The sequence below is a fragment of the Tasmannia lanceolata genome, unplaced genomic scaffold, assembly GCF_043159265.1.
Source record: "Tasmannia lanceolata isolate RefF3 unplaced genomic scaffold, GAP_Taslan_0.1 ptg000018l, whole genome shotgun sequence".
In the NCBI taxonomy this organism is placed as follows: Eukaryota; Viridiplantae; Streptophyta; class Magnoliopsida; order Canellales; family Winteraceae; genus Tasmannia; species Tasmannia lanceolata.
Window position 1 is genome coordinate 67197024 of NW_027518695.1, and position 25462 is coordinate 67222485.

Below are 25462 nucleotides of genomic sequence, written 5' to 3' on the forward strand. Positions count from 1 at the left end.
CCTCCTAGCCCTCCGCCAAGGTAGAAACGAGACCCTAAGAGACTTCATGTTGAAGTTCAACGCCGAATTGGCCCAACTCTCCAACATGGACATCCAGATAGCGGTCGCCACACTAAAGCATGCCACCACCGATCCGAATCTTAAGCTGCACCTCACCCTCAAGCCCCCGCGGGACCTACAGGAGCTTGAATCAAAGGCTGATAAGTTCATCCGAGCAGAAGAAGCCTGCGCTCGAGAACAGAATTGGCCCGGCCCCGACGAGAGAAAAGGCGACGGCTGAAGGGCCATAAGGCCACGAACCGATGAAAGACAGACGGGCCGTAACCCTATCCCCGTCTTCGAAAGGCTGGGAACCGCCCCGCTAAAGTTCCCCCTCTCCCACGTTCTATCAGCTATTAGGGATCAGGGTCTCCTGACCCCCCCCCCCCCCCCCAAGAAAATGGCCACAGATCCAAAGAAGAGGTCCGCCAGGAAGTTCTGCGAATTCCACGGGGACCACGGCCACGAAACTGACCACTGCTTCCACCTCCGCCTCCAGCTGGAAAGACTGGCCGAAGAAGGACACCTAAACCAGTACCTCAGGAGTCCTGACAAAAGCCCATGCGAAGCCCAGCGCCCGCTCGACGAACCCAGAGGTAGGCATCGATCACCGAACCGCCGCCGGTCCACAAGCCGACACCGATCCCCCAGTAGGCATCACCCTCGAAGCCGACGTCGATCCCGCAGCAGACACGACACGAGCCGCCACCAGCGCCCCCGAAAAGGCGAGCCCCCCAAACAGCCACAGGCTCGCGAGCAACCGCCTACCATCATAGGAAAAATCAATATCATCGCAGGCGGGCCCGCAGCGGGAGGGCCGACAACAGCCGGTCGGCGGGCATACGCGGAACAGGTATTTTCCATGGACATACCTTCCAAGAAGGCCCGAACAAATCCGCCCCATGAAAACCAGATCATCACTTTTTCCAACAAAGACCTCGACGGGCTACAAGTCCTGCATGACGATGCACTGGTCATCAGGCTAGTCATCGCCAACTTCGATATAGGAAAAATCTTGGTGGACACAGGAAGCTCCGTCAATGTGCTACACCTCAGAACTTTCGAAGAGATGAAACTGGGCAGGGAAAGGCTGGGACCCACGGAATACTCCATCTACGGTTTCTCCGGGGCATCCGTACGGGTAGACGGCAAGATCGACTTGCCCGTGACTTTCGGGGCGTACCCCTTGCAGAAAACCATCCTGACCACCTTCCTGGTAGTAGACATACCGTTCACCTACAGCGCCATCATTGGGCGCCCTGCTCTCAGAGACTTGGGAGCCGTAGTCTCCACCCCCCATCTCAAGATGAAATTCCCCACTCCGGACGGAGTAGGAGAAGTCAAGGGACAACAAATGATAGCACGCCAGTGCTACGCGGCAAGCCTAAGAGGAACCAACGCCCCAGCCGAAAACTTCACAATCGGCAGCGAAGACCCTCAGCAGCGGGCTCGCGCAATCAGAGGAGAGCCCGCCGAGGAGCTAGACTCCATCCCCCTGACCCAAGATCAGCCGGAGAGACAAGTCCGGGTAAGTTCCATGTTAACAGGCCCTCTGCGAGACCGGATGATCAACTTCCTCAGAATAAACAAAGACATGTTCGCATGGTCCGCCAAGGACATGCCCGGGATACCCAAGAAAATGGTCGTCCACAAGTTGAATGTGAACCCCGCCCTTAAACCCGTCCGACAGAAAAAGAGGAACTTCGCAGTAGAGCGCCAAACTCACATAAAGGCCGAAGTGGAAAAACTGCTACAAGCCGGATTCGTCAGGGAAATCCGGTATCCCGAGTGGCTGTCAAACGTCGTGATGGTCAAGAAAACTAGCGGAGGATGGCGGGCCTGTATAGACTTCACCGACCTCAACCGGGCCTGCCCAAAAGACCCCTATCCCCTTCCGCGCATAGACCAACTCATCGACGCCACCTCCGGACACGAACTCCTCACCTTCTTAGACGCGTTCTCAGGCTACAATCAGATCAAAATGCACGAGCCAGACATCCCGAAAACAGCATTTATCACCGATCAGGGCGTCTACTGCTACACTGTCATGCCCTTCGGGTTAAAAAACGCAGGTGCCACCTACCAGCGGTTCGTGAATAAGCTATTCCAAACACAGATTGGAAGGAACGTGGAGGTGTATGTCGACGATATGCTGGTGAAAAGCCTGGAAGCCGCCAGACACATCTCCGACCTTCAGGAAACTTTCGACACCCTACGACGAGCCCGAATGAAGCTGAACCCCGCGAAATGCGCCTTTGGGGTAACTTCCGGAAAGTTCTTGGGGTTCATGGTCAGCCAAAGAGGGATCGAGGCCAACCCAGAAAAAATCCAGGCCATCCTAGACATGGAACCCCCGACGACAGCAGTAGAAGTACAGAGGCTCGCAGGACGAATCACGGCCCTCGGCCGATTCATGCCCAAATCAGCAGAGAAGTGCCAACCCTTCTTCAAACAATTAAAAAACATACGGGAATTCGAATGGACCCCGGCCTGCCAAGAGGCCTTCGACTCTCTGAAGCAATACCTCCAGACACCGCCCGTACTCGCCAAACCCGAGCCGGGGGAAGAGCTATTTTTATATCTGGCCGTCAGCCCCACGGCAGTAAGCGCGGTGTTGGCCAAACAAAGCGACAAAAAGGAACACCCTGTGTACTACGTGAGCAAGACTCTCCACGGTGCGGAAATCCGATATTCGAACATAGAGAAATTCGCCCTCGCAGTCGTCAGTGCCGCTCGAAAGGTCCGCTCCTACTTCCAGGCCCACCTCATAGTCCTGCTAACCGATCAGCCCCTCAGGAAGATTCTCCAGAAACCAGAGACCTCGGGTAGGATGGTAAGTTGGGCCGTCGAGCTGGGCTAGTTCGACATACAAGTCCGCCCAAGGCCGGCTATCAAATCTCAAGCCCTCGCTGACTTCATAGTGGAATTCACGGCCACGGCCGAAGAACCAGCAACAATGGGGAGCAACGAGGGCCCCGCTGCGCACACGGTTTGCGACGACGGGATGCAAGACCCCTCGGCACAGAACAGCGAAACCCCTTGGATCCTGCACGTTGATGGCTCCGCCGGCAATAAAGGACACGGAGCGGGAGTGGTCCTCCACGGCCCAGAAGAGTTCACACTGGAATATGCCCTCAGGTTGGATTTCAAAGCCTCCAATAACGAGGCCGAATACGAAGCCTTACTAGCAGGACTAAGTCTAGCCGCGGAGCTCGTCGGAGGCAAGTTGAAAGTCTATAGCGACTCATAGCTTGTCGTTAAGCCAAGGGCTTCAGAATGAAAAGATACCTCCACAAGGTAAAAGAAAAACTGCAGGGGATGGGAGAGGTAGAGATCCTCCAGGTGCCGCGAGACATGAACAACCGAGCGGATGCATTATCAAGAATGGCCGCCGAAGAAACCCATGACTTCGGCACCGTGCTCACAGAAATCCTGCCCCACCCCAGCATCGACGAGATGCAAGTTCTGGAGATTCCACCGGGGCCAAACTGGATGGACCCCATCATACAATACCTGAAAGACGGTATACTACCCGCAGATAAGCTGGAAGCCCGGTGCCTAACCTCAAGAGCCGCCCATTACGTGGTCCACGGGCACAGGCTCTACAAACGGTCATACACATGGCCGTACCTCCGATGCCTGGTGCCCTCCGAATCAGACTACGCACTACGAGAAGTACATGAAGGGATCTGCGGAGACCATGGAGGTGGCAGGACCCTAGCCCAGAAAATCGTAAGGCACGGCTACTTCTGGCCCACGGTCCTTAGGGACTCCAAGGAATTCGTCAAAAAATGCAGCCCATGCCAAAGGTACGCAACCACCCCCCACCAACCGGCTACACCGTACACCGCGATAGCAGGACCCCTACCCTTCGCCATGTGGGGCATGGATCTACTCGGACCATTCCCCAAGGCCCCCGGGGGGCATACGATGTTATACGTCGCCATCGACTACTTCACCAAGTGGGTTGAGGTCAAAGCCGTGGTGAAACCCAATTCCAAAGCGACGGAGAAGTTCTTCTATCACGACGTCGTTTGCCGTTTCGGCATTCCAAAGACCCTTGTAACAGACAACGGTCCCCAGTTCGCAAGCGCCGAATTTGGCAGATTCTGTGATAGCCTAAGCATCGAACACCGTTTCGCCTCCGTAGCACACCCGCAGGCCAACGGGCAGGTCGAGGTAACCAACAGGATTTTGCTACAAAGTCTCAAGAAGAGATTGGGAGAAGCCGGAAAAAACTTGCTGGACGCACTCCCTAGCGTCCTCTGGGCCTATCGAACAACACCACGGACCGCAACTGGAGAATCCCCTTTTAGCTTAACCTTTGGGACCGAAGCGGTCATTCCGCTAGAAATTGGCCTCCCCAGCTTCCGCACCGCGAATTACGACGAGCAGGGAAATTCCGAACTCCTCCGGAACAACCTCGATCTCGTGCTCGAGAAAAGAGACCAAGCCCTCCTCCGAACCGCCTCCTACCAGCAAAAGGTGGGACGATACTACAATGCCCGGGTAAAAAAGCGCTCGATAAAGCCCGGAGATCTGGTGCTACGGCGTGCAGAGGTATCAGACCCCCGCAACACGGGTAAGCTCGCACCCAAATGGGAAGGACCGTACAAAGTCGTTCGAGCACTTCGACCCGGGGCGGCCTACCAATTAGAACGCCTCGATGGGACCCCGGTCCCTCGCAGTTGGGGCATGGACAACCTCCGAAAGTTCTATCAGTAAAACGACAGGGTAAGTTCCGTGCCTTTCTTTTAAAAATATGACAAGTGTTTTGGTTTCCTTTTTGTCTTCTAGAAGCAAAGATGTATTCTTGTCAACAAATTAATGGAAAAGCACTTCTACAAAAGCAGCGTATATCTCCACTTTCCGGCCCACGATAAGTGAGGGACCCGAAAGAAAACAGGGAGTGAGACAGAGGTAACATCGGGGCCGATCCCCCCGAGAATACCCTAAAACGCTCCCCATGAAAAAAAAAGACCTCCCCCTTTAAGGGCAGGCGGGACCCATTAACCCCGAACTGATCATTCGAGGGGAAGATAGTCCTCCCATAAACAGACGCCCTACGGGGTGCACTAAGAACACTCTCACCAACACAATTCGCAAAGGCCTGAGGACCTCAAAAACCTCGCGGCGCATCGTGTATATGCAGAGATGTCAATACGGTTACACAACAAACAACAAAAAATAGGTAGTTCAACGTTATTACAGACCAAATAACCAGGAACATTGAAAGAAAAGAGCAAGCCCCCCGAGGCATTCACAACATCACTGGGCCCCCCTCGGAAGTCTCGGCAACTACGCGATCCACCGGGGCGGCCACCTCCTCTCCTACCGGCTCCGCCACCTCCGCCGGTGCCGGCAAAGGATCGACCTCAGACTCATGCATCAGCTTATCGAGAGGGAAGGAGGGATCGACCTCTTGAACCCGCCGCCGGCATTCAGCAAACGCATCAATCTCAATATCCACGCTGAATGCAGCCGCAGCCTTAAAAACCTCCGCAGAGTCGCGCCATTCCTCCCGTGCCTTCGCCAATTCCCGGGCATGAGTTCGCCGGGCCAGCGCCAACTTGTCCGACGCACGACTCCTCCCCTCCACAGTTACCCGGAGATCTTCCCGGAGTTGAGCAACAGTGTCATCAAAGGCCGCTCTCTCCGCCCGGGCTCTGCCCAATTCCTCACGTATGATGGGGCACAAATACGGCTGCACGAGCAAATATCGCCACGTGTCATCCATGCACGAGCAGAGCCCAACCATCATGAAGAAGGGTGTTGGAAAAGGGCAAAGACCACACATTCATGCCACGTGTCGCCCCTTCACCACCCAGGCCTCATCATCACAAATTAGGGAAGGAAATGGCCGCCAAAGCCACGCGCGCCGGCGAGGCAGAGGGACGGCCCAATCCTGCAAAGGAAGCTTTTTCCTCCATAATGATGAAAAAGGCCACACACCCCCCTTTAAAAGGGGAGGGAAAGGAAGAAGAAAGGAGGCCTTTTTTTTCTTTTGACCCCGGAAAGCAGGAATTCACCCATCCTCCACCCCGCAACATCGAAAAAAGAGGCGAGGCAACAACAGAGGAGGCTAGGAATCCCATCCTGCCCTCCCTGCTAGTCTCCTCCGACTCACTCACACACGCACCCAGAAATGTCCCCGCGCATCGGCCCTGGTAATTATGGCCAAAACCCCCTCCCTTTCTAGCTGTTCTTTATATTGACTGGTCGAAGGATCTGACTTGGGTGTCGAAGTGGTCGTCCGGGACCCACCCCTGACCCCCTGACCCCCTTTTGTTTGTGATTGCAGACCCCGCGGAGCCCTCTACCGACCGCGCGATCACAGACCCGGATCCAGACGCCATCATTTCTCAAACAAAATTAATGGATGGAGAGCTGAGATCGGAAATTGAAATTAAAATAAATTAAGCAAGAAAGATATAGGAAAGTAAAACCTATAATCACTTTGTGTTCTAGGCATCTCACCTAGGATTTTGAAGCATCACACCTCAAGAGTAATCAATCTCAAGTTTATTCAAATCATCATTCCATACGTTCAATGGCCAAATGCCTTGAAAAACAGAACATGTGCAGTAGAAAGCTTGAAATCCCAAAACTCCTTCTTCAAAGCAAGCAAAATAAAACCTAAAAATCTATAAAATTAAAATAATAATAATGTGTTGTATAAGTCCACTGAGGGCTTTTATCAAACAGAACATGTGCAATACAAACCTTCAAATCCCAAAAATTCTTCTCAAAGTAAGCAAACTAAAACCTAAAAATCCATAAAATTAAAAAAATAACTCTGCAGAGCAAAACCCAAGAACCAGACGTGTGCCTAGGATCAAATGATGCCACTTTTCTCTTCACAACAGAATTTCATAAACTCATCCACTAAAATCTGAAACTACCCACGAAATCCAATTTTCGGTTTTTAGAAACCCTATTTTCTGAGATTTAACAAGATTAAAAAAAGGAAAAATGAGTGGAAAGGAGAGAGAGAGATCCGTACCTGCTATGAAGCTTGGAGAGTTGTTGCTTGGGAGATGTCTGGAGGTTGAAGACAAGTATCGTGTCTTCTTTTTTTGGAGAACAGCAAGAGTCGGGGAAGAATGGTGAAAATTTTCGTTTTAACTTCTGTCAAAAAAACAAAGGTGTAATAATGGGTTTCGTGAGGGTAAACGTGTAAAATTCCACAACCTAAAAACTCCGTTCAAAACGGCGTTTTGCAAACGGACCTCCCCCCCTCCGTTTGCAAAACGCCGTTTTGAGGGTTCAAAACGGTATTTCAAACGGCGTTTCAAACGGTGGCTGTGCACCCAAACACTCCCAAACGGCCGTTTGGCCCCAAAACGGTGTTTCAAACGCCAAACGGTGTTTTAAACGGTACCTCAAACACGCACTTAGTTCTCCCACTAACGAATTGCCTAGCACTTCATTAATCACACCCGTTATGCCTTTCTTTGTTCTTTTTCTAATGGTGGACTCCGAGTCATTCAAAATAAGTCTCTACAGTGCTGACCTTATAAAGTGAAGTGATAAATATTCCCCGTTATGCCTTTCTTTGTTCTTTTTCTAATGGTGGAGTCCGAGTCATTCAAAAGAAGTCTCTACAGTGCTGACTTTATAAAGTGAAGTGATAAATATCCCCCCCCCCCTCATCTTTCTCATTCCACCCCCTTCAGTGTATTTATGACTACATTCTTAAGTAGGAGAGTGTGAAAACGAAGAAAATGGTGTGAATATATCATTTTCCTTTAAAAATTGAAAGTTAAGGAAGGGGCAAAGCAAGCTCTAATCTACTATAAATTACTTATGTAGACTCTCTCTATTTCCATCCATCTCACAAAATTAGAGCATTCTCAACAATATGAAAATGAAAATAGACGTGAGAGAGTCGACCATGGTGTCTCCGGTAGACGAGACTCCTCTCCGGAACCTTTGGAATTCAAACATAGACCTTGTGATGCCAAGATCTCACACTCCAAGCATCTATTTCTTTAAACCAAGTGGTTCTTCAAATTTCTTTGACTCCACAATTCTCAAAGAGGCCCTTAGCAAAGCTCTAGTCCCTTTTTACCCCATGGCCGGACGATTGAAGGTGGGCGACGACGGCCGAGTAGTTGTAAATTGTAACGCCGAGGGAGTGCTCTTCATCGATGCCGATTCCGATCTCGTTCTCGATGATTTCGAAGATTTTAATCCTTTGCAATACAACCCACTGATACCCAAAATCGATTACTCCGGCGGAATCGATTCTTATCCTCTTGTGGCTTTTCAGGTGACTTTTTTATTTTTTTATTTTTAACCCGGAATTTATTTTGGAACCGGGCATCTTAAATTGAGTTTTTATATGGGGTAAGCTGGTTTAGACTGTTTACTCCAGTATTTTCAAATATTACGGTATGGATTAAACCATAGGATGATCCAAACCATCCATTTGATGGGCCACACTGTAAATAAGCTGTGCCTCAATAATCATTTAGGATGATCCCAGCCCTCCGATCTATAGAGGTTTCATAATATGCAATTTAAGATTGGAGGGCAAAGATCATCCTATATATGGAAATGAATTTTTGGGCATGGCCTATCAAATAGAGGATTTGGATCATCCTGTGCTGTAAGCCTTAGCCGTACTGTACTTTTTGAAAATACTGTACTATACACATCGTATGCTGTAAGCCATGCAGTACTTTTTGAAAAATACCGGACTATGCAGGCTTACACCATATAAAAACTCAAATTAAATTTAATTATTAAGAAAAAAAATAATTGCAAGAGAAGGACATAGAACCTTGGCTCTAACCCAACACGAAAAAAAAATATAAGCCCTTAACCCGTTAACAAAGAAACAAACAATATTGATGTAGGGGTGTTTCAGGTGACTCATTTCAAATGTGGGGGCGTTTCTTTGGGCGTTTCGATGCAACACCAAGCCGCGGATGCCACGTCCGGAATCCACTTCATCAACACTTGGTCTGACATCGCCCGCGGACTCCATATTGGAATTCCGCCCGTGATTGATCGGACTCTTCTCGGAGCAAGAAACCCACCTTCTCCGGCCTTCCACCACATCGAATACCAACCTCCTCCAACCCTAAAAGCCGAACCCAGTACTGCCCCAGTTGTCATAGGCAACTTTAAACTAACCGCGGACCACATTAGCCTCCTCAAAGCCAAAGCCAACTTAGAAGACTACAATAACACTTACACTTCTTTCGAGTGCATAGCCTCCCACATGTGGCTATGCACGTGCAAAGCACGGGGCCTCGCCGAGGACCAAGAGACTAAAGCCTTCATACCAATAGATGGGCGGACCCGTTTTCGGCCCCCACTCCCACCTGGTTACCATGGGAATGCCATCTTTGCCGCAACCCCGATAGCCCTAGTTGGAGATTTATTATCCAAGCCGTTGAATTACGCGGCCCAAAAGATTAGATCGGCCTTGGCTAGGGTCGATGACGCGTATCTCAGATCCGCGGTGGATTTTCTTGAATTGCAGCCGGACCCACAAGGGGTGGCCGCGAAAGCTTACTCTTTTACTAGCCCTAATCTGATGATTAACAGTTGGGTTCGGGTCCCGATTTATGATGCGGATTTCGGGTGGGGGAAGGCGATTTTTACCGGGCCGGGAGAGGTCCCAATTGAAGGTCTCGAATTTATACAATCCAGTCCGATTAATGATGGTAGCTTGTTTGTTGTCGTTGGTCTGCCGTCCGATCACATGGTCCGATTCCAGAAATTTTTCTATGAAATTTAGGAATTAAAAAGGCCTAGCAAATATTTCAGCCGTAAGTCTGTTTGGTAGTGCGTTTCCTCTTTGTTTTTTTCTGTATGATTTAGTACTCAATTCTGTTTGAAGATTGTCCAAATCTTGTCCTCTCTTTCCCTTTAATATGATTTTGCTAGAAGTTGCCAATGTTGTTTGGTTTTGATAATGACAGCCTGTAAGAATATATAATGGGAAAATATGACGAGCCCAAAGGTTATTTAATCTCTCATGAGCAAGATAAGTTGAGGAATGATAGATACAAGGGAGCCCTTGCATAAAGAGCCTCAAAAGGGCTCATGAATGGATCCACGTGGTTTTAAAATGTAACTGAAAATGACGTGGATCCAATGAAAAGCCCTTTTGCGGCTCTTTATGTAAGGGCTCCCTTGTATCTATCATTGCTAGGATAAGTTTTCCTAAAATAAGCACTTGCCTAGTGGTGCTTGTTTGTCATGCATAGTTTGTTCTGAATTAGTTCTTATCTTTGGTTTTTCTGCATTATTTTTTATCCTTGAATTTTTTTTTCCCTATTGTTTCTTCATTTTTATATTATTTAGGCGAGGAATGCTAAACTGAAGGACTCCCTTGCAAATATTAGCTACAAGAGCACCACTATTAGACCAACTCACCAGAGTGTATTTATTATTGCTTTAATTTTGGGAAATGATAAATTCGCCCCTTGTTTTACATGCGCACCTCCAGAGTATGTGGCAATCAGGCCCATTGAATCCTTCCCACGTGAAGTAAATCACCCCTCGGCTCTCATAGATACACCAAAGATGGCTGTCCCAAGTAAATAAAAGGGGTGGATATATCAATTCCCTTAATTTTATGTCTCTGGGAAATTATTAAAGCACTTTGGTGAGATGGTCCAATGGGGTGCCCTTGTAGCTAGTTTTTAACTAGGGAGCGCCTTTAGTGGACCAACTCACCAAATTGTATTTATTATTCTTTTAATTTTATGTGTCCGTGCAACTATTAACGCAGTTTGGTGAGATGGTCCAATTGGGGCGCTCTTGTAGCTAGTTTTTTGCGGGGGTGTCCTTCATTTTAGCATTACTCTATTTAGGAATTAGTTTTATCTGCAGTTTGATAGACATTGTAATATACTGAAGCACAAGTAATGTTCGGAGTTGGAGGCACCTCTTGATTTGTTATCTCCTTACACCTCTTGAGTAATTTGTTATCTCAAGTCAAGAGGGTAAAGATTCTAAAGAAGTTCCAACAGGAAATGATATGTCCGCTACGTTTTTTACCTGGGACAGCCCCCTCTAGTGAAAAAGATAAGTCGTACAAACAATGGAGGGGGTTGTCTCAATTAAAAAAGGGGTGAATATATCACTCCCCTGATATCGACCTTTAACTAAAAGGTGGACTGGTGTCTAATGCAGCCAAAAGTATGACGAGGCACTGTCAAATGAATGGTTTTGATTATCCAATTTATGTGGGCCCCACTAAATTTTGTCGCGTGTGTACCTAATAATTGATTATACTTGTCTTCCTATCCAATGAATGGTTTTGATTATCCAATTTATGTGGGCCCCACTTAATTTTGTTGCGTGTGTACCTAATAATTGATTATTCTAGTCTTCCTATCCTCTATATGACCAAGTTCAACAATTGTAGACTGAAAAAAGTGCACAGGCGACCACAAGAAGAAGCATGTAATAAAGATCTTTGAGTAAGGACTAATAGTGCTTTCCATTGGTGTATAGTCTTTTTTATAAATAAATCGCTTATCAATATTTGATAGTTTCTCTGGGTAGTGCATAAAAAAGGACGTTTCATATGATGTGTTGATGCAGACATGGCGGAGGCCTTGGAGTATGGGACCATGTTCCTCAGTCTAGTGTCGTTGGGATTTTCCTCTTATTCATGATATATGTAAGTTGGATGGGGCTGCAAAGGTGTGGATGGGGCTGCAAAGGTGTGGGTGTTGTATTGTTAAAAGGTATCATTAGGGCTGCACAAAAAAACAGCTCAAACCGATAAACCGAACCAAACCGGACCGAAAGTTTTTTGGCCCAACGGTTCGGTTACGATTTCTAAATTCACAAAACCGATCCCATCGGTTCGGTTTACGGTTCAAAGACTTTTGATCCGAAAAAACAGGACCGAACCGGCAATTGTTACAAACGTTAAAAACCACACTGGAGGTATAAGCTTAAAGGTCGTTTTTTAATTCTTATTGGTCCATGAAAGTGGGCCCAAGGGGGAAGAAAAATAAGATAAGTAAAGTTGAAACCCTAGCTCTCTTTCAAGTTTTATTTTTCAACGCAAGTCTCCCTTCTCTGTTTGTCTCCGCCGACCTTGATCTCATCTTTATCACCAAACCCTAGCTCTCTCTGTTTCCATTTCCATTTTTGCCTAATCAACCACCATCAGCCACCATCATTTCTTCCCTTGATTTCCATCTTCATTCTTTAGTTCTTCACCAAACATCAGATCCACAATTTTCGCCCATTTCCAGTGACCTAAATCATTTTTTTCAGAACCATAAACCCTTCAGCCAATTGAACGAAGAAGATGGAGGCTTGACTCGCATCTCAAAGCACCCAACGTCGATCCTTGGCTCCGGTGATTCCCAAGTATCAGAGAAAAGAACGAATGAGGTAATAAAGCATTTAATGTGTTGTAGAATTTCTGCAGAAAATTCGACGATTCTCTTCTTTTTCAGCTCCTAAAAAAACCGGTGATTCTTCTTTTCCAGACTAGAAGAAAAGATTTTTTTTTTCTGATTCAATAAGTTGTATTGACTAAAAGCTAGGGTTTTTCCATTCAAAACAAAAGCTAGGGTTTTTCCATTCAAAATAAAAGCTAAGGTTTTTCCATTCAAAAAAAAGCTAGGGTTTTTCCATTAAAAAAAACCAGAGTTTTTCCATTTTAGGGTTTTTTCATTCAAAGAAAAAAATCTAGGGTTTTCCCATTCGAAGGAATCCGAACTTCAAAGGAAATGAAAGATTCAGATGTTGGACTTTCACACCTAGACTCTGTTCTTTTCTTTCCATTTCGGCAGATTTTTCTTGATTGGTTGTTCTTCTTCGATGATGCTTAATTCAATGGCATGGGCTTTTTTTATCTTTATTTAGAACATGATTTGGCTTGGTTAAAAACAGATTATTTTGTTCGATTCTAGGATCTGATCTTGCATTTTCTCAGGCACGGCCTTCTTTATGAAAACTTGATTTCAAAATCCCAATCAGCTATAGTGGTTATCTCCTTGCAAAGCCATCAAAGGGTGATTTCACTGTCTCATGTGTTTTAATTGTAGATTACTTTCTCAGTTTTCTTTTGGACCTAACCAGATACCTTTATTCTTCAATTCTCTTTTTCTTTTCTTTTTTCAACTAGGGTTCACTGCTTCTTTTATTTTCAATTTTTTTTATCTTGAGCTGATTTAATTGGATGTGATCATAGCATAAATGGGATTTACTTGCCAATTTCGCAGCTGGCTAGTTGTTACATTCCTAATTGCCCATGTTTTTCTAGTCAATTTTCTTGAATTCATTTGTTACTCATCACCTTCATCAAAACCTCATTCCCTAACAACATCTTTGGGAATTCTTCATTTTCTTATTAGATGTCAAGCATGGAAGATACCTCCGGCTCTAATCCAACTGTCGAACTGAGCCTCGAAGCTGCAAAAGAAACCAATGCATCAAAGTCAAAGGTGAAAAAAAAGCCTTACAAATCTTATGTGTGGGATCATTACACTAAAATTGCAAAAGTGGAAGGAGCAAAGTCTTATAAGGACAAGGTAAAGTGGAATTATTGTCATGTTGAATGCTAAACTGAAGGACTCCCTTTTTTGTCATGCATAGTTTGTTCTGAATTAGTTCTTATCTTTGGTTTTTCTGCATTATTTTTTATCCTTGAATTATTTTTTTTCCCTATTGTTTCTTCATTTTTATATTATTTAGGCGAGGAATGCTAAACTGAAGGACTCCCTTGCAAATATTAGCTACAAGAGCACCACTATTAGACAAACTCACCAGTGTGTATTTATTATTGCTTTAAATGGGGTGTCCTTGTAGCTAGTTTTTAACTAGGTAGCGCCTTTAGTAGACCAACTCACCAAATTGTATTTATTATTCTTTTAATTTTATGTGTCCGTGCAACTATTAACGCAGTTTGGTGAGATGGTCCAATCGGGGCGCTCGCCTGATATCGACATGACATAGTTCAACAGTTTCGTGTGTACCTAATAATTGATTATACTAGTCTTCCTATCCTCTACATGACATAGTTCAACAATTGTAGACTGAAAAAAGTTTTGACAGTTTCTCTGGGTAGTGCATAAAAAAAAAGGACGTTTCATATGATGTGTTGATGCACACATGGCCGAGGTCTTGGAGTATGGGGCTATGTTCCTCAGTCTAGTGTCGTTGTGGTTTTCCTCTTATTCATTATATATGTAAGTTGGATGGGGTTGCAAAGGTGTGGGTTTTGTATAGTTAAAAGGTGTCATTGCAATAAGGAGGTGATAGGGGGGGACCTTGTAGTAGGGCATAATCAGTTAGGACGACTGTCATTTGCCGACTGAAGTTGAAAGGCTTTTAGGACCACAAGTTTGACAGATTTGAAGCAATGTGGCAGGTAGAGGATGCCATGAAGAAGTGGGATCACTTTGAATTAGGGGTGCAACTTGGGTTGGATCGGGTTGAGGCTAACCCTAACCCAACCAGAGATAGTGTTCCCTCTGTTGTGTTTGCCATGAATCGGTAAGCCAAGTAGCTTACGTAAATAGTTTTTAACTTTCTTTATTAGTGCCAAGTAGGATTTTGGAAATAGAAAGTCCTTTCTATTTTGGACTCTTGTGTTATCTCCTAATGAGATATGTTCCCACAAAACCAAAACGTTATTGAGGTTTTGCTTACGGCTTGGAGAAACGTAGAAGAAAATTGTCTACGAGGGATACGACTCCAACGGAGAAAAAAAGGTGTGGTTCTTTGGGCACTTTGGCAAAGTGAAAGAGAAGGAAAAAACAGAGGTTTTTTTTTGGATCTCTCTTGGCAAGTTTCAAAAGGTTGAAGAAAGCACATTCATCTAGGGAGCGAAGGTGCCTGGATCCTAGACGGCATAGAGATTGTTTTTCTTGTAATCCGGAGAAAGCTTTGGGCTTTTGTTATCCGGCGATTGCTTCTTGTAACCCAATTATTTTCCACATAGTGAAATCTTTTGAAGTTTTCTCTTGTAGACGTAGACACACACATCGTGTGGTGAACCACGTAAATCTTGTGTGCTTTCTTTTGGTTTGGCTTGCACTTTTATTTTGTTCTTGCAAATCTACTTTGGGAACATTGCGTATTGTGGTGACGGTTTGGAATTTATACACAATACCGAAAACACACTTTCGTTTTCGGATTGTTAATTGTTCACCGCCGAGGGCTATTTGGAGCCCCAATTCCGCAATAAGTGGTATCAGAGCTTTGGTTTTACAATGGTGGTGACGGTTTCTAGTGCAAAGTTTGAAGTGGAAAGATTTGACAGGAAAAATAGTTTTAACTTATGGCAAGTCAATGTTCGTGATTTGTTGATTCAACAAGGATTACACAAAGCATTGTTGGGGAAGGCAAAGATGTTAGAGTAATTAGGTCAAGAAAGAGGTTGCTTGAAGCATTACACCCAAGGTATCTAATTTAGAATACCAAGTTTGTTGCCTCCAGCCCCTATATATAGAGATACACTAGGGTTTTAATAGGTTAGTGGGCTCTAGCCCAAATAGGCCCACTACACCGGTCCATTATCTTATTGGGCTTATATTAGAACATACATGGGTTATATTATATACCCAACAATCTCCTCCTATGTTCTACATATAGCACAATCCAATAGATAGATAGTGTAATGTTCAAAATAAAATATTGAATCATCAACATCACCATATGGTTTATATCATAAAAGATCTGTAATCCAACTGAAAACATGAATCCTTTTATGACAAATCAAGAGTTTTAGATATACAACAAGCTAAACTCAACCAAAAGGTAGTTTCACATATAAGTGAACCCCACTGATCTTAGATGAATTCATTCATGAGGTATGATTCTCATCGAGATCCAAAATAAAGTTCCACAAAAAGGTGAACTCTATGCATACTGAAATGTAAGCATAGTCTTTATGACTTTAGAAGATTTACTCATCAAGTAAGTTATCTTCATCAAAGTCCAAATCAAGACAAGCTCCTCCTTTTTGTCCAATCCCTATGAATTACCAAATATGGATTTCATGAAAATGAATCCAATCATTTGTGTAAAACACTAAAGTATCTAGTTCTACCTGAAGAAGAACTTAGTACAATTCCATAATTCACGAAAGTATCTAGTTCTACATGAAGAAGAACTTAGTACAATTCAAAATGGCTGAAAAAGTATTAGTATCACTCTCACCATAAGCATCATTGTCAAGTTTCAATAAAGAACAAGACCTAAACAGCTTCTTTTGCAAATAACCATTCCTAATTGTCAAGTTTCATTAAAGAACAAGACCAAATAGTTTCTTTTGCAAAGAACCATTTCATGTTTCTTTTTTGGAATGTTACAGTCATCTTATCCATATTTGAGTTAAGCTGTATCATCAAGTTTGGAATGTACAACCTTTCCCAAAAAGGACATGTCATCAAATGTGGAATGACACACAACAACTGTAAACATCGTCGAAACATATCAAGTGCTTATCTTGGCCAAAAGGGAGACTTTAACCCCATCTTCCCCACAGTTTTGAATATTCGATCTTTGGTCAGCCCCTATATGAGAGCATCGGCCATATTATCATTCGATTTCGTATCAATCAAAGTGATAATCTCGTGTTCTTGAGATAATTCAGCATGGTATTTTCAGCCCAAGATATCTCCTCTTACCATGAAAGAGTGAGTTCGTCACAACCATAGTTGTAGCTTGAATATCACAGAACACACTGAAGGATCTAATCCTTAACAGGGTCAGTGGAATGTCCATAACCATAATTAGATTCTTTTTCTCTTCTACTTCATTTGCAACTGAAGTGAGAGCATAAAGTTCCAATTCGACTTCCACACAACAACAGTAGATTTGATGTCCCCTAATTCTGATCCCCATGACATATCAGAATATTTTTTCACGATAAGTGGATGGCCACCATAGTTTTGAGCAGACGCGTGAATACACGAAAGGTATCTCATCAGCCTCATAAGGGCATTCCTATGCTCATGGCCAGGATTGCTAGTAAAATGACTCAGCATGCCAACTATAAAGGCTATGTCTGGCCTAGTGCAACACAAAACATACATGAGACTACCAATTAGTTTAGAATAATCTAATTGACTCACACTATCTCTTCCTTAGAGATCAGTTTCTTGGTATAATCAAAATGGTGTCTCAATCGGTTGGCACTCACTGCATCCTCAAAATGAAAGTAGTTTGTCATATAATGGGCTAGGCAAGGGTGATTCCTTGCCTTTCAAAAATGTACTTTCCATACCAAGAATGGTGTTAACAACACCCAGGTCTTTTTATGTCGAATTCTTTACCCAATGTTAGTTTCACATTACTCACCACAGAGAAAGATTGAAAATAAGAATCAACATCTATATACAAGCAAATAATCATGACCTTATTTGACACAAAATGATAGTAAAGGCATTTATCCGAGTAATTTGTCAGAAACCCAAAGCTCTGTACTACTATGTCAAATTTCTAATGTCACAATTTAGGTGCTTGATTAAGACCATAATAAACTTTGTATAATCACATACAAATATCTCCTTACAGCTCATAGTCTTAGTCCCTTTTGGCAAATCAACTAGCTGTCAAGTTAGATTTTCTAACAGATAGCTCATTTCATCATGAATGGCTTCTGCCCACAATATAGACTCCATAGATCTCATCACGTCCTGATAGGATATGGATCATTCTCCAATTGGTAGGTCACAAAGTCCTCACCAAATTCTTGGGTACTCTATCACATGGAAATGAAGTGGATATACCAAAATAATAGTAACTACTTTAACATCTTATAAAGTTAGTTGTTTACCTGAAGAAAGGGCCAAGGTCACAGTACCAGTGTGAGTGACCTCAATGTCTGCTCCACTAGCCACTGTACCAGTCTCCTTTACTTCGATAACACCAGTGAAAAATTTCTTTGAGTTGTAAGCATGACAAATGGCTTCTGTATCCGACCACCAATCTGAGGAAGTACTGGCCTTATCTTTTCCCAACATGGCAGTGAAACTTTTAGGCTCAGCCTTATCTACCAACATAGTAGCTTCCTTATATGGTGTGTCCAAACGATTAACGTTTGATCATCTCAAAGGGAATGGCAGTCTTGTCCATTTTAGTCTAATTTACCAAAATAAAATATGGAAAGAGTGCACCTGATTTGCGAAGCGCGATAACCAAATAAGAAGAACTAAGTCGCGAACCAAATCCAAACTCAAATCCGAGATATCCAAAATGAATCCCAACAGCAAGAGATTATCACCAAGGGAAAAACCCAAACCCAACCTAGTGGGACTTACAGGGGTGAACCAAGAACAAAGAACCAGCCAAGGCGAAACCCGAGGCGAGGGTTGTTCAGACTATCCAACTGTCGGCAAAACTAGTTGGCAAGAACAGGTCTAAAACCAATTGCAAATCCCAAAAGGTGATATCGCACACAACTGATATAGCTCATAGATATCCTGTCCAAATAGGTGACAAATATCTCAAAAGGCATACCACTCTTATCCATCATATAATTTAGACGAAAATAAAAATTGGAAATAGTGCACCTGGATAGGAGAACCGTATCCAAGCTGAATCCAAGAACCAATTCAAAGCCGAGCTCCAAGAATATAATCCAATTCGCCGCAGCAAAAAACCAACAGCAAAGGGATTTTGGGTTTCTTAGAATAGGGAGATCAGCCCTCCTTTTTTCACTTTCCAGTACAAACAAAGCATGGAGAGGGCTGCTTGGGTATATAATTGCAGCTTGCCCAACTAGGCTTTCGTAATCCCAAACAAAATCTGTGGGAGAGGAAACCCACCACCGAAAAATGAATTTTGAGGCTTTCCAAATCCAAGAGAATTTCAGAAATTATAGCCAAAAATCCATCTTTATCTGCTTCAATGCACAAGTCGGTGGATTTGCAAGAACAAAATACCATGTAATGTATGAGAAATCTGCGGCGGATATATGGTTGAAACTTGAGAGCTTGTACAGGACAAAGTCTCTCACAATCAGGTTGTATTTGAAACAATAATTATACACCTTGAAGATGAAGGAAGGGAGTGAAGTGATGGAGCACTTGAATGCCTATAATAAGATAATTTGTCAATTATCGAATATTGATGTGGAAATTGATGATGAAGAGAAGGCCTTGATTTTGTTGACTTCTCTACTTCCATCTTATGAACATTTGGTTACAACATTACTCTATGGTAAGGATACCATAGAATTAGTGGAGGTTACTACTGCTCTTCTTTCTAATGAGATGAGAAAGAGGCCTACGGGTGAGAAGCAAGCAGAAGGGTTGGCTGCCAGAGGTAGACCACTAGAAAAAGAGAATGGGAAAAGTCGAGACAGGACTAGGTCAAAATCCAAAACAGGGAAAGGCAAGATAAAATGTTTCCATTGCCATAAAATTGGGCATATAAAGAAAGACTGCCGAAAACACAAGGAAGATTTGGAAAAGAATGGTGAAGAGGCTTCTGATCAGGCAAGTGTGGCAGAGAAAAACTTAGATGAAGACTACGACAGTGTGCTTACTGCGGATCATCAGGTATTGATCATTATCATGACGCATAGATCCTTGACACCGGATGTTCTTTTGATATGTGCCCACATAAACATTGGTTCTCTATATATGAGCAATTGAATGGTGGCTCGGTTTTGATGGGGAATGAAAATACTTGTAAAATAGTTGAGATAGGCACAGTGAAAATAAGGATGTATGATGGAACCATTAGAACCTTGAGAAGAGTTAGACATGTTCTAGAGCTGAAGAAAAATTTAATTTCTTGGAGTGCTTAAGACACCAGTTGTAAGCCCAAGGGTTCCTATGGGTTCAATCATTCGCCTTATCTTCTTTTTTTTATGCAAGCAAACCCAAATTGATTAGTATTTATGGACTAATGTGTTGCTTTGAGGTATTGTGTTCTATACAAGAATTTGATATGTTATATCGCCATTACACAACTCATCCAACATATGGCTTGCGGATTCACACACACAACGATCAAAGAGCTTGCACTTACAGTGAAGACATCGTCATTTGGAGGATGTTCAAGTCAAGAAGCTCGCGATAAAGATCCCACAAATGGCCTACTCAAGTATCAAGTAGAAGCTTGGAGTAAAACCCAACATGGTGACACCTCATGTACCTTTCAACATGTTTTGAAGATTGGAGGAGTCATAAGAGCCAAACCAAGATTTAAGAAGTTCCCTTAGAAATGAAGGAGTCCAAGAAAGTGCCAAGAAGCCAAGACATTTCAAGAAGACTCAATGGTATACACTTTTAGAATGTATTTTGGAGTCCTCTTGATTTTATGTTAAATGCACTTTCAATAGGTTTTCAAATGGTTTTCATACTTAACTTTTAATATCTTTGGAAACCATTAACATACCCAAAAATATGTTTGAAAACCTAGGACTAAAGCCCAAAGACCATGGCCCTGATGGCGTCTGGATCCGGGTCTGCGATCGCGCGGTCGGTAGAGGGCCTCCGCGGGGTCTGCAATCACAAACAAAAGGGGGTCAGGGGGTCCGGGGTGGGTCCCGGACGACCACTTCGACACCCAAGTCAGATCCTTCGACCAGTCAATATAAAGAACAGCTAGAAAGGGAGGGGGTTTTGACCAGGGTTACCAGGGCTGGTGCGCAGGGACATTTCTGGGTGCATAAATGAGTGAGTCGGAGGGGACTAGCAGGGAGGGCAGGATGGGATTCCTGGCCTCCTCTGTTGTTGCCTCGCCTCTTTTTCCGGTATTGCGGGATGGAGGATGGGTGAATTCCCTGCTTTCAGGGGCCCAAAAGAAAAAAGGTCCCCTTCTTCTTCCTTTCCCTCCCCTTTTAAAGGGAGGTGTGCGGCCCTTTTCATCATTATGGAGGGAAAAACTTCCTTTGCAGGATTGGGCCGTCCCTCTGCCTCGCCGGCGCGCGTGGCTTTGGCGGCCATTTCCTTCCCTAATTTGTGATGATGAGGCCTGAGTGGTGAGAAAAACTTCCTTTGCAGGATTGGGCCGTCCATCTGCCTCACCGGCGCGCGTGGCTTTGGCGGCCATTTCCTTCCCTAATTTGTGATGATGAGGCCTGGGTGGTGAGAGGGCGACAAGTGTCATGAATGTGTGGTCTTTGCCGTTTTCCAACACCCTTCTTCATGATGGTTGGGCTCTGCTCGTGCATGGATGACACGTGGCGATATCTGGGAGCGTAGCCGTATTTGTGCCCCATCATAACTCCCCCTTACTCCTTTGGTCCATTGAATGGGCCAAGGGAGTAACGTTTTGTTCGAGCTAAGTCATGATGAGGATATTTACGAGGGCTCCGGGGTGCGAGGAGACGTGCCGTTTTATCCTGCGGCTGTCCTTGGGAAGCGGCAGCGTCGTTAGGAAGGCTGCGTTGTCTCGAGGCACCAGGATTTCTTTCCCGAGTTTAAAAGAGGGGAATTACCCTGGTGCCTTTTTGTGGCTCCTCGTCGCTCTTCTTCTTTCCTTTGCGGTAGGGGTTCTTTTTGTATATTCTTCAGCAACATGTCTGGCTCTTCTTCACGAGTTAGGGGCAAGGCCTGTTTCTTGCAGGAGTCGTAGAGCGACCCTGACTTGTCTTCCGATCCGGGGGAGGATCTCGTGGCTCGTCGGAAGAAGGCTAAGAGGGGCCCGGGCGCTTTGTCGGGCTTCCCCCCCCCCTTCGCCTTTCTTCCCTGCCTAGGAAGGACAGATTGTCCAGGTCCCGCGTTGCCCGGGAGTGGTCGTTTTTCTCTCGAGCCTATCGTCAGGGAATGGAACTGTGTGGACGTGTTTTGAAGATGGGTCAGGAGATCGAGGACTTGAAGCGGGAGAACGAGGTTCTACAGAAGAAAGTTCATCTTCTCAACGAGCAGCTGTTGGAATATGAGGTGGACCACCTGCTGGAGACCTCTTGGGAGGAGGGGAACTCCTCTGGAGAGGAGTCGTTCTCCGATTAAGCTTTGGCTTTCTATGTTTTCCTGCGTGTCTATCCCCTTCTCTGGCGGGGATTTCTGAGGCCTGCGTGCCCTGTGCTGTTTTTTTTTTTTTTTTGGTTTCCCTTTATTTTTGTAGGCCTATGGGCCAGGAGGATGTCAATGGGTAGTTTATGTGTATTTGGGCCGTATCTCTTAATGTTGTTCTTGGCTTGTGATGGAGAATCTCTGTGTTTGCAAGGATTTGCTATGCTCCGACCCTTCCGTGCGCTCTCTTCTTCTTTTTTTTTTTTTTGGGGCCGAACCTGCGTGGGGTCGGGATAGCGAAGCGTGTCGAATTCGTATGATCTTGCCCTTTACCCTCTACTTCCTTTATGAAGGTTAGGCTTTATGTAGATCTGGGGGCGACGCGTGGCGTGCTTTGGTGATAGCGAAGCGTGTCGAATTCGTATGATCTTGCCCTTTACCCTCTACTTCCTTTATGAAGGTTAGGCTTTATGTAGATCTGGGGGCGACGCGTGGCGTGCTTCGGTGATAGCGCCGTCTTTGTATGCTATCGTGATATGACTTTTAGTCCATTGATTGGCCTCGGGGAGCGGGCCCGAGGCGCCGCTTGGTTATTCAGTAGGAAACGAACACGCGGGTAGTAAGTGCTTCATTTTTCCACACCGGGGTTTCCTATAAGGGTTCTATAAGGGGTGAGCTTTCCTGAAGTCAGGAAGATCGCCCTTTGTTTCTTCTTTGCCTTTTTGATTTCTTCCGGCCTTTCTTCAGGCTTGTTCGAGATGTCGTCGCCTTTTCAGGGTCTCTTTGTGAGCGGCGATCATAGGTCTGATCGCGACGGGAGTCGTCCGAATAACCCGGAGGCAAACTCTGGCGGGCTGGGGCCTCAGCGAGGGGTTCCGGAGGGGGACATGGATCATCCTCCTCCCCCGCACGAGAGGGAGTCTCATGAAGCGTTTATTCACCGCAACCGTTCCTTCTTTTCCTGCGTCCATCGTAGGGGAATGGAGGTTTTTAGCCGGATGAGGGACATGGATCGGGAGATTGCTTCTTTGCGCGCGGAGAACGATCTGTTGAGGAACCGGGTGCGTTGGTTGAATGACCAGGCCCGTTTTGCTGGGAATCGGCGTTGGGGAAGCTCTTCGGACGGGGAACAGAGTGATAGGGAGCTTTCTGATGCGGAAAACTCTTTCAGCGGCCAGTCCCTCTGAGCTGATTGCGGTGGGATTTCAGAATTTTTGGAGGAAGCCTCTTGTCTTTGCGCTTTCTTTTTTTGTCTTAGGGGTCTTGGGGGCTTCGGGCCTGCGTGCCTATTGTCCTTACTCCCCCCCTTTTTGTAGGCCTTTGGGCCAGGAGGAAGTGGTTTATGAATGGCGCCTTTCTTTTTCCTTTTTCTGATGTGTGTTTTCTCCTTACGTGTTTGCTTTTCTTTTGCATGCTTGCTTTCTCGCGCGTTTCTGAGCCCTTGCCGCTGCGTTCGATATTTTCGGCCCGGTGGTATTTTGTACGGGGTATCTAGTCGTACCTTTATGACGGGTTCCGAGCTCTTTGCCATCGAACGTGGTTTTTTTCCATCTTGTGGAGGTGTATGCCGGGCCCTTGTGACAGGGTCCGAGCCCTTTCTTTATGAACGCAGTTTTTTTTTTTTTCATCTGGTGGAGGTGTATGGATGGCTTGCTGGGGAAGTTATGTCGTGGGTAGGGGTAGAGACGTCCTTTCCGTATGGCGCTTCGACTTATGGCGGTTCCCTTGGGTTTCTCAATTGGCGCCACGTGTGCGCGTCCCATCGACTTAGAAAGGGCGGGAGATCGAACGACAGGTGTCAAAACCCTAGCCCTTTTTAAAGCCTTTTTGGGGATGTCATTTTTTACTTTATTCCTTCGTCTTCCTCGATTAGAACGGGTTTTCTCCGCGGCGATTCTTCTACATGTTGCTTGTCGTCCACGCTTCGTTCGGTGAGTTCTGTGTCTTTGTTTCATAGCTTACGATGTCTGTTGCGACTGTGCCTCAGAGCCCCTCTTCCGCGTCGGTAGAGGTGGTGGAGAGGGCTCCGGTGAGAAAGAGGAGGCGGTTGTCTGCAGGGGGTGGGGGCGGCGTCGCTGAAGATGTGCGGCAGCCCACGGAGTTGAAGGATAGCTCCGGGGCCTCCGGATCGTCGGTGGGGGCCGCTGCTTCGGAATCTCCGGCTCGAGTTTCTTATGCTCGTGGGGCGGAGATTGGGGACATTCGGCCTGGCGCCGTTATTCGTCCCGGCCGGGTGGCGTGTTTCAGGAATACTTTGGAAAAAGGGGCGGCGGAGAACATTAGGAGGGAGTTCCATATCCCCGACGATTATGGGATTAGAGTCCCCTCCTTTGTAGAAGGGGTGTGTGGGGGTACCACGGAGGAAGAGGTAGCTTTCTACGTGGAAGCTTTCCGGGCGGGGGTTAGGTTTCCGCTCTTGGACATTATAATAGAGGCCCTCGAGTTTTACCAAGTGGATCCTTCCCATCTGGCGCCTAATAGTTGGCGCACACTCCTGGCCTTTGTGGCCAAGGCGGGTCTTCATAAGGTTCAGCCCACCCTTCCGCTGCTCCGAGCCTGCGTTGCCCTCAGTCCGTTGGTGAAGGGGGAGGACAGCTGGCTTTATCTGACCCAGCGTCCTCAGGTGAAGATTGCAGCGAACTTGCCTTCGTCCATTAAGAAGTGGAAGGAGGAGTATGTGTTTATTACCCCTCCATCGGGCGCTGGCTGGGATTTTCCTCGTTCTTGGAGGCGCTCCGTTGAGTGGCGGAGGAAGTCCCTTCCCGACGAGTCTGACTACAGCAAGTTTGACTTGGGGAAGCTCGCCTCTGGGGAGGCTATTGACGTCTCCGAGTTTAGGTGGGAGAGGAGCCTGAAGAGGTTTGGCTTGGTGGGAGCTGTGGAGAGGAGGGTCCGTTGCACGGGCGAGGGAACGGGGGAGAGTTCAGCCAGCTATCGTGGTGAGCCCCTCCCCTCTTCCTCTCTCTCTTTTTTTTTTTTTTTTTTTGCTTTGAGCGATTGTTATTTTCTTGTTTTTGGCAGGAGAGATGTCTTCTTCTGGTGACGTTGGTAAGGGGAAGGAGGTTGCGGCGGTGACAACGGGCTTGTCGAGCCGTAAGAAAATTCCTTCTGACTTTATGGCCGCGGCCAGGCTAGGTCGGTCGCAAGCGAGGCTCGCAACATCTATGCCTTCCAGCCCCTCTGGTCGAGCGGTTGGAGAGAAGGGGCCGGTTAGTTCCTCACCCCCGGGGTCTGAGCATCCTGCCAAGAGGGTCGCCGGCCGCGTGGCGTGTCCTTCAATCTTTGCGGAGGACGTGCCAAGTCGGATGGAGGGGGCAATCTCCGGGTAACTGTGGAGGGGAGGAGCCGTGCGTCGGACAAGTTGGCGCTGGCTCGGCGAACTCATGCCCGGGAATTGGCGAAGGCACGGGAGGAATGGCGCGACTCTGCGGAGTTTTTTAAGGCTGCGGCTGCGTTCAGCGTGGATATTGAGATTGATGCGTTTGCTGAATGCCGGCGGCGCGTTCAAGAGGTCGATC

The 25462-nt window shown here is 46.0% G+C and overlaps 1 protein-coding gene and 1 long non-coding RNA gene across 4 annotated transcripts in view; both read left to right on the plus strand.

The window, feature by feature from the left end:
* The first annotated feature begins 7791 nt into the window (after positions 1 to 7791).
* Positions 7792 to 10026, plus strand: LOC143851131 (shikimate O-hydroxycinnamoyltransferase-like). The gene is made up of 2 exons (XM_077360460.1): positions 7792 to 8311; positions 8912 to 10026. Exons 1-2 carry the CDS (start codon positions 7901 to 7903, stop codon positions 9788 to 9790), a joined length of 1290 nt encoding a protein of 429 aa, XP_077216575.1. The 5' UTR covers positions 7792 to 7900; the 3' UTR covers positions 9791 to 10026.
* Positions 10027 to 11806: 1780 nt separating this feature from the next.
* Positions 11807 to 25462, plus strand: part of LOC143851238 (uncharacterized) — a 62831-nt gene continuing 49175 nt past the window's right edge. For 2 of the 3 annotated variants that reach the window (XR_013236269.1, XR_013236270.1), the window contains exons 1-2: positions 11822 to 12414; positions 13383 to 13559. This is a non-coding gene — a long non-coding RNA (uncharacterized LOC143851238). Of the gene's footprint in view, positions 12415 to 13382; positions 13665 to 25462 lie in introns of those variants that run through there. The other variant, XR_013236268.1, reaches the window with a different exon arrangement.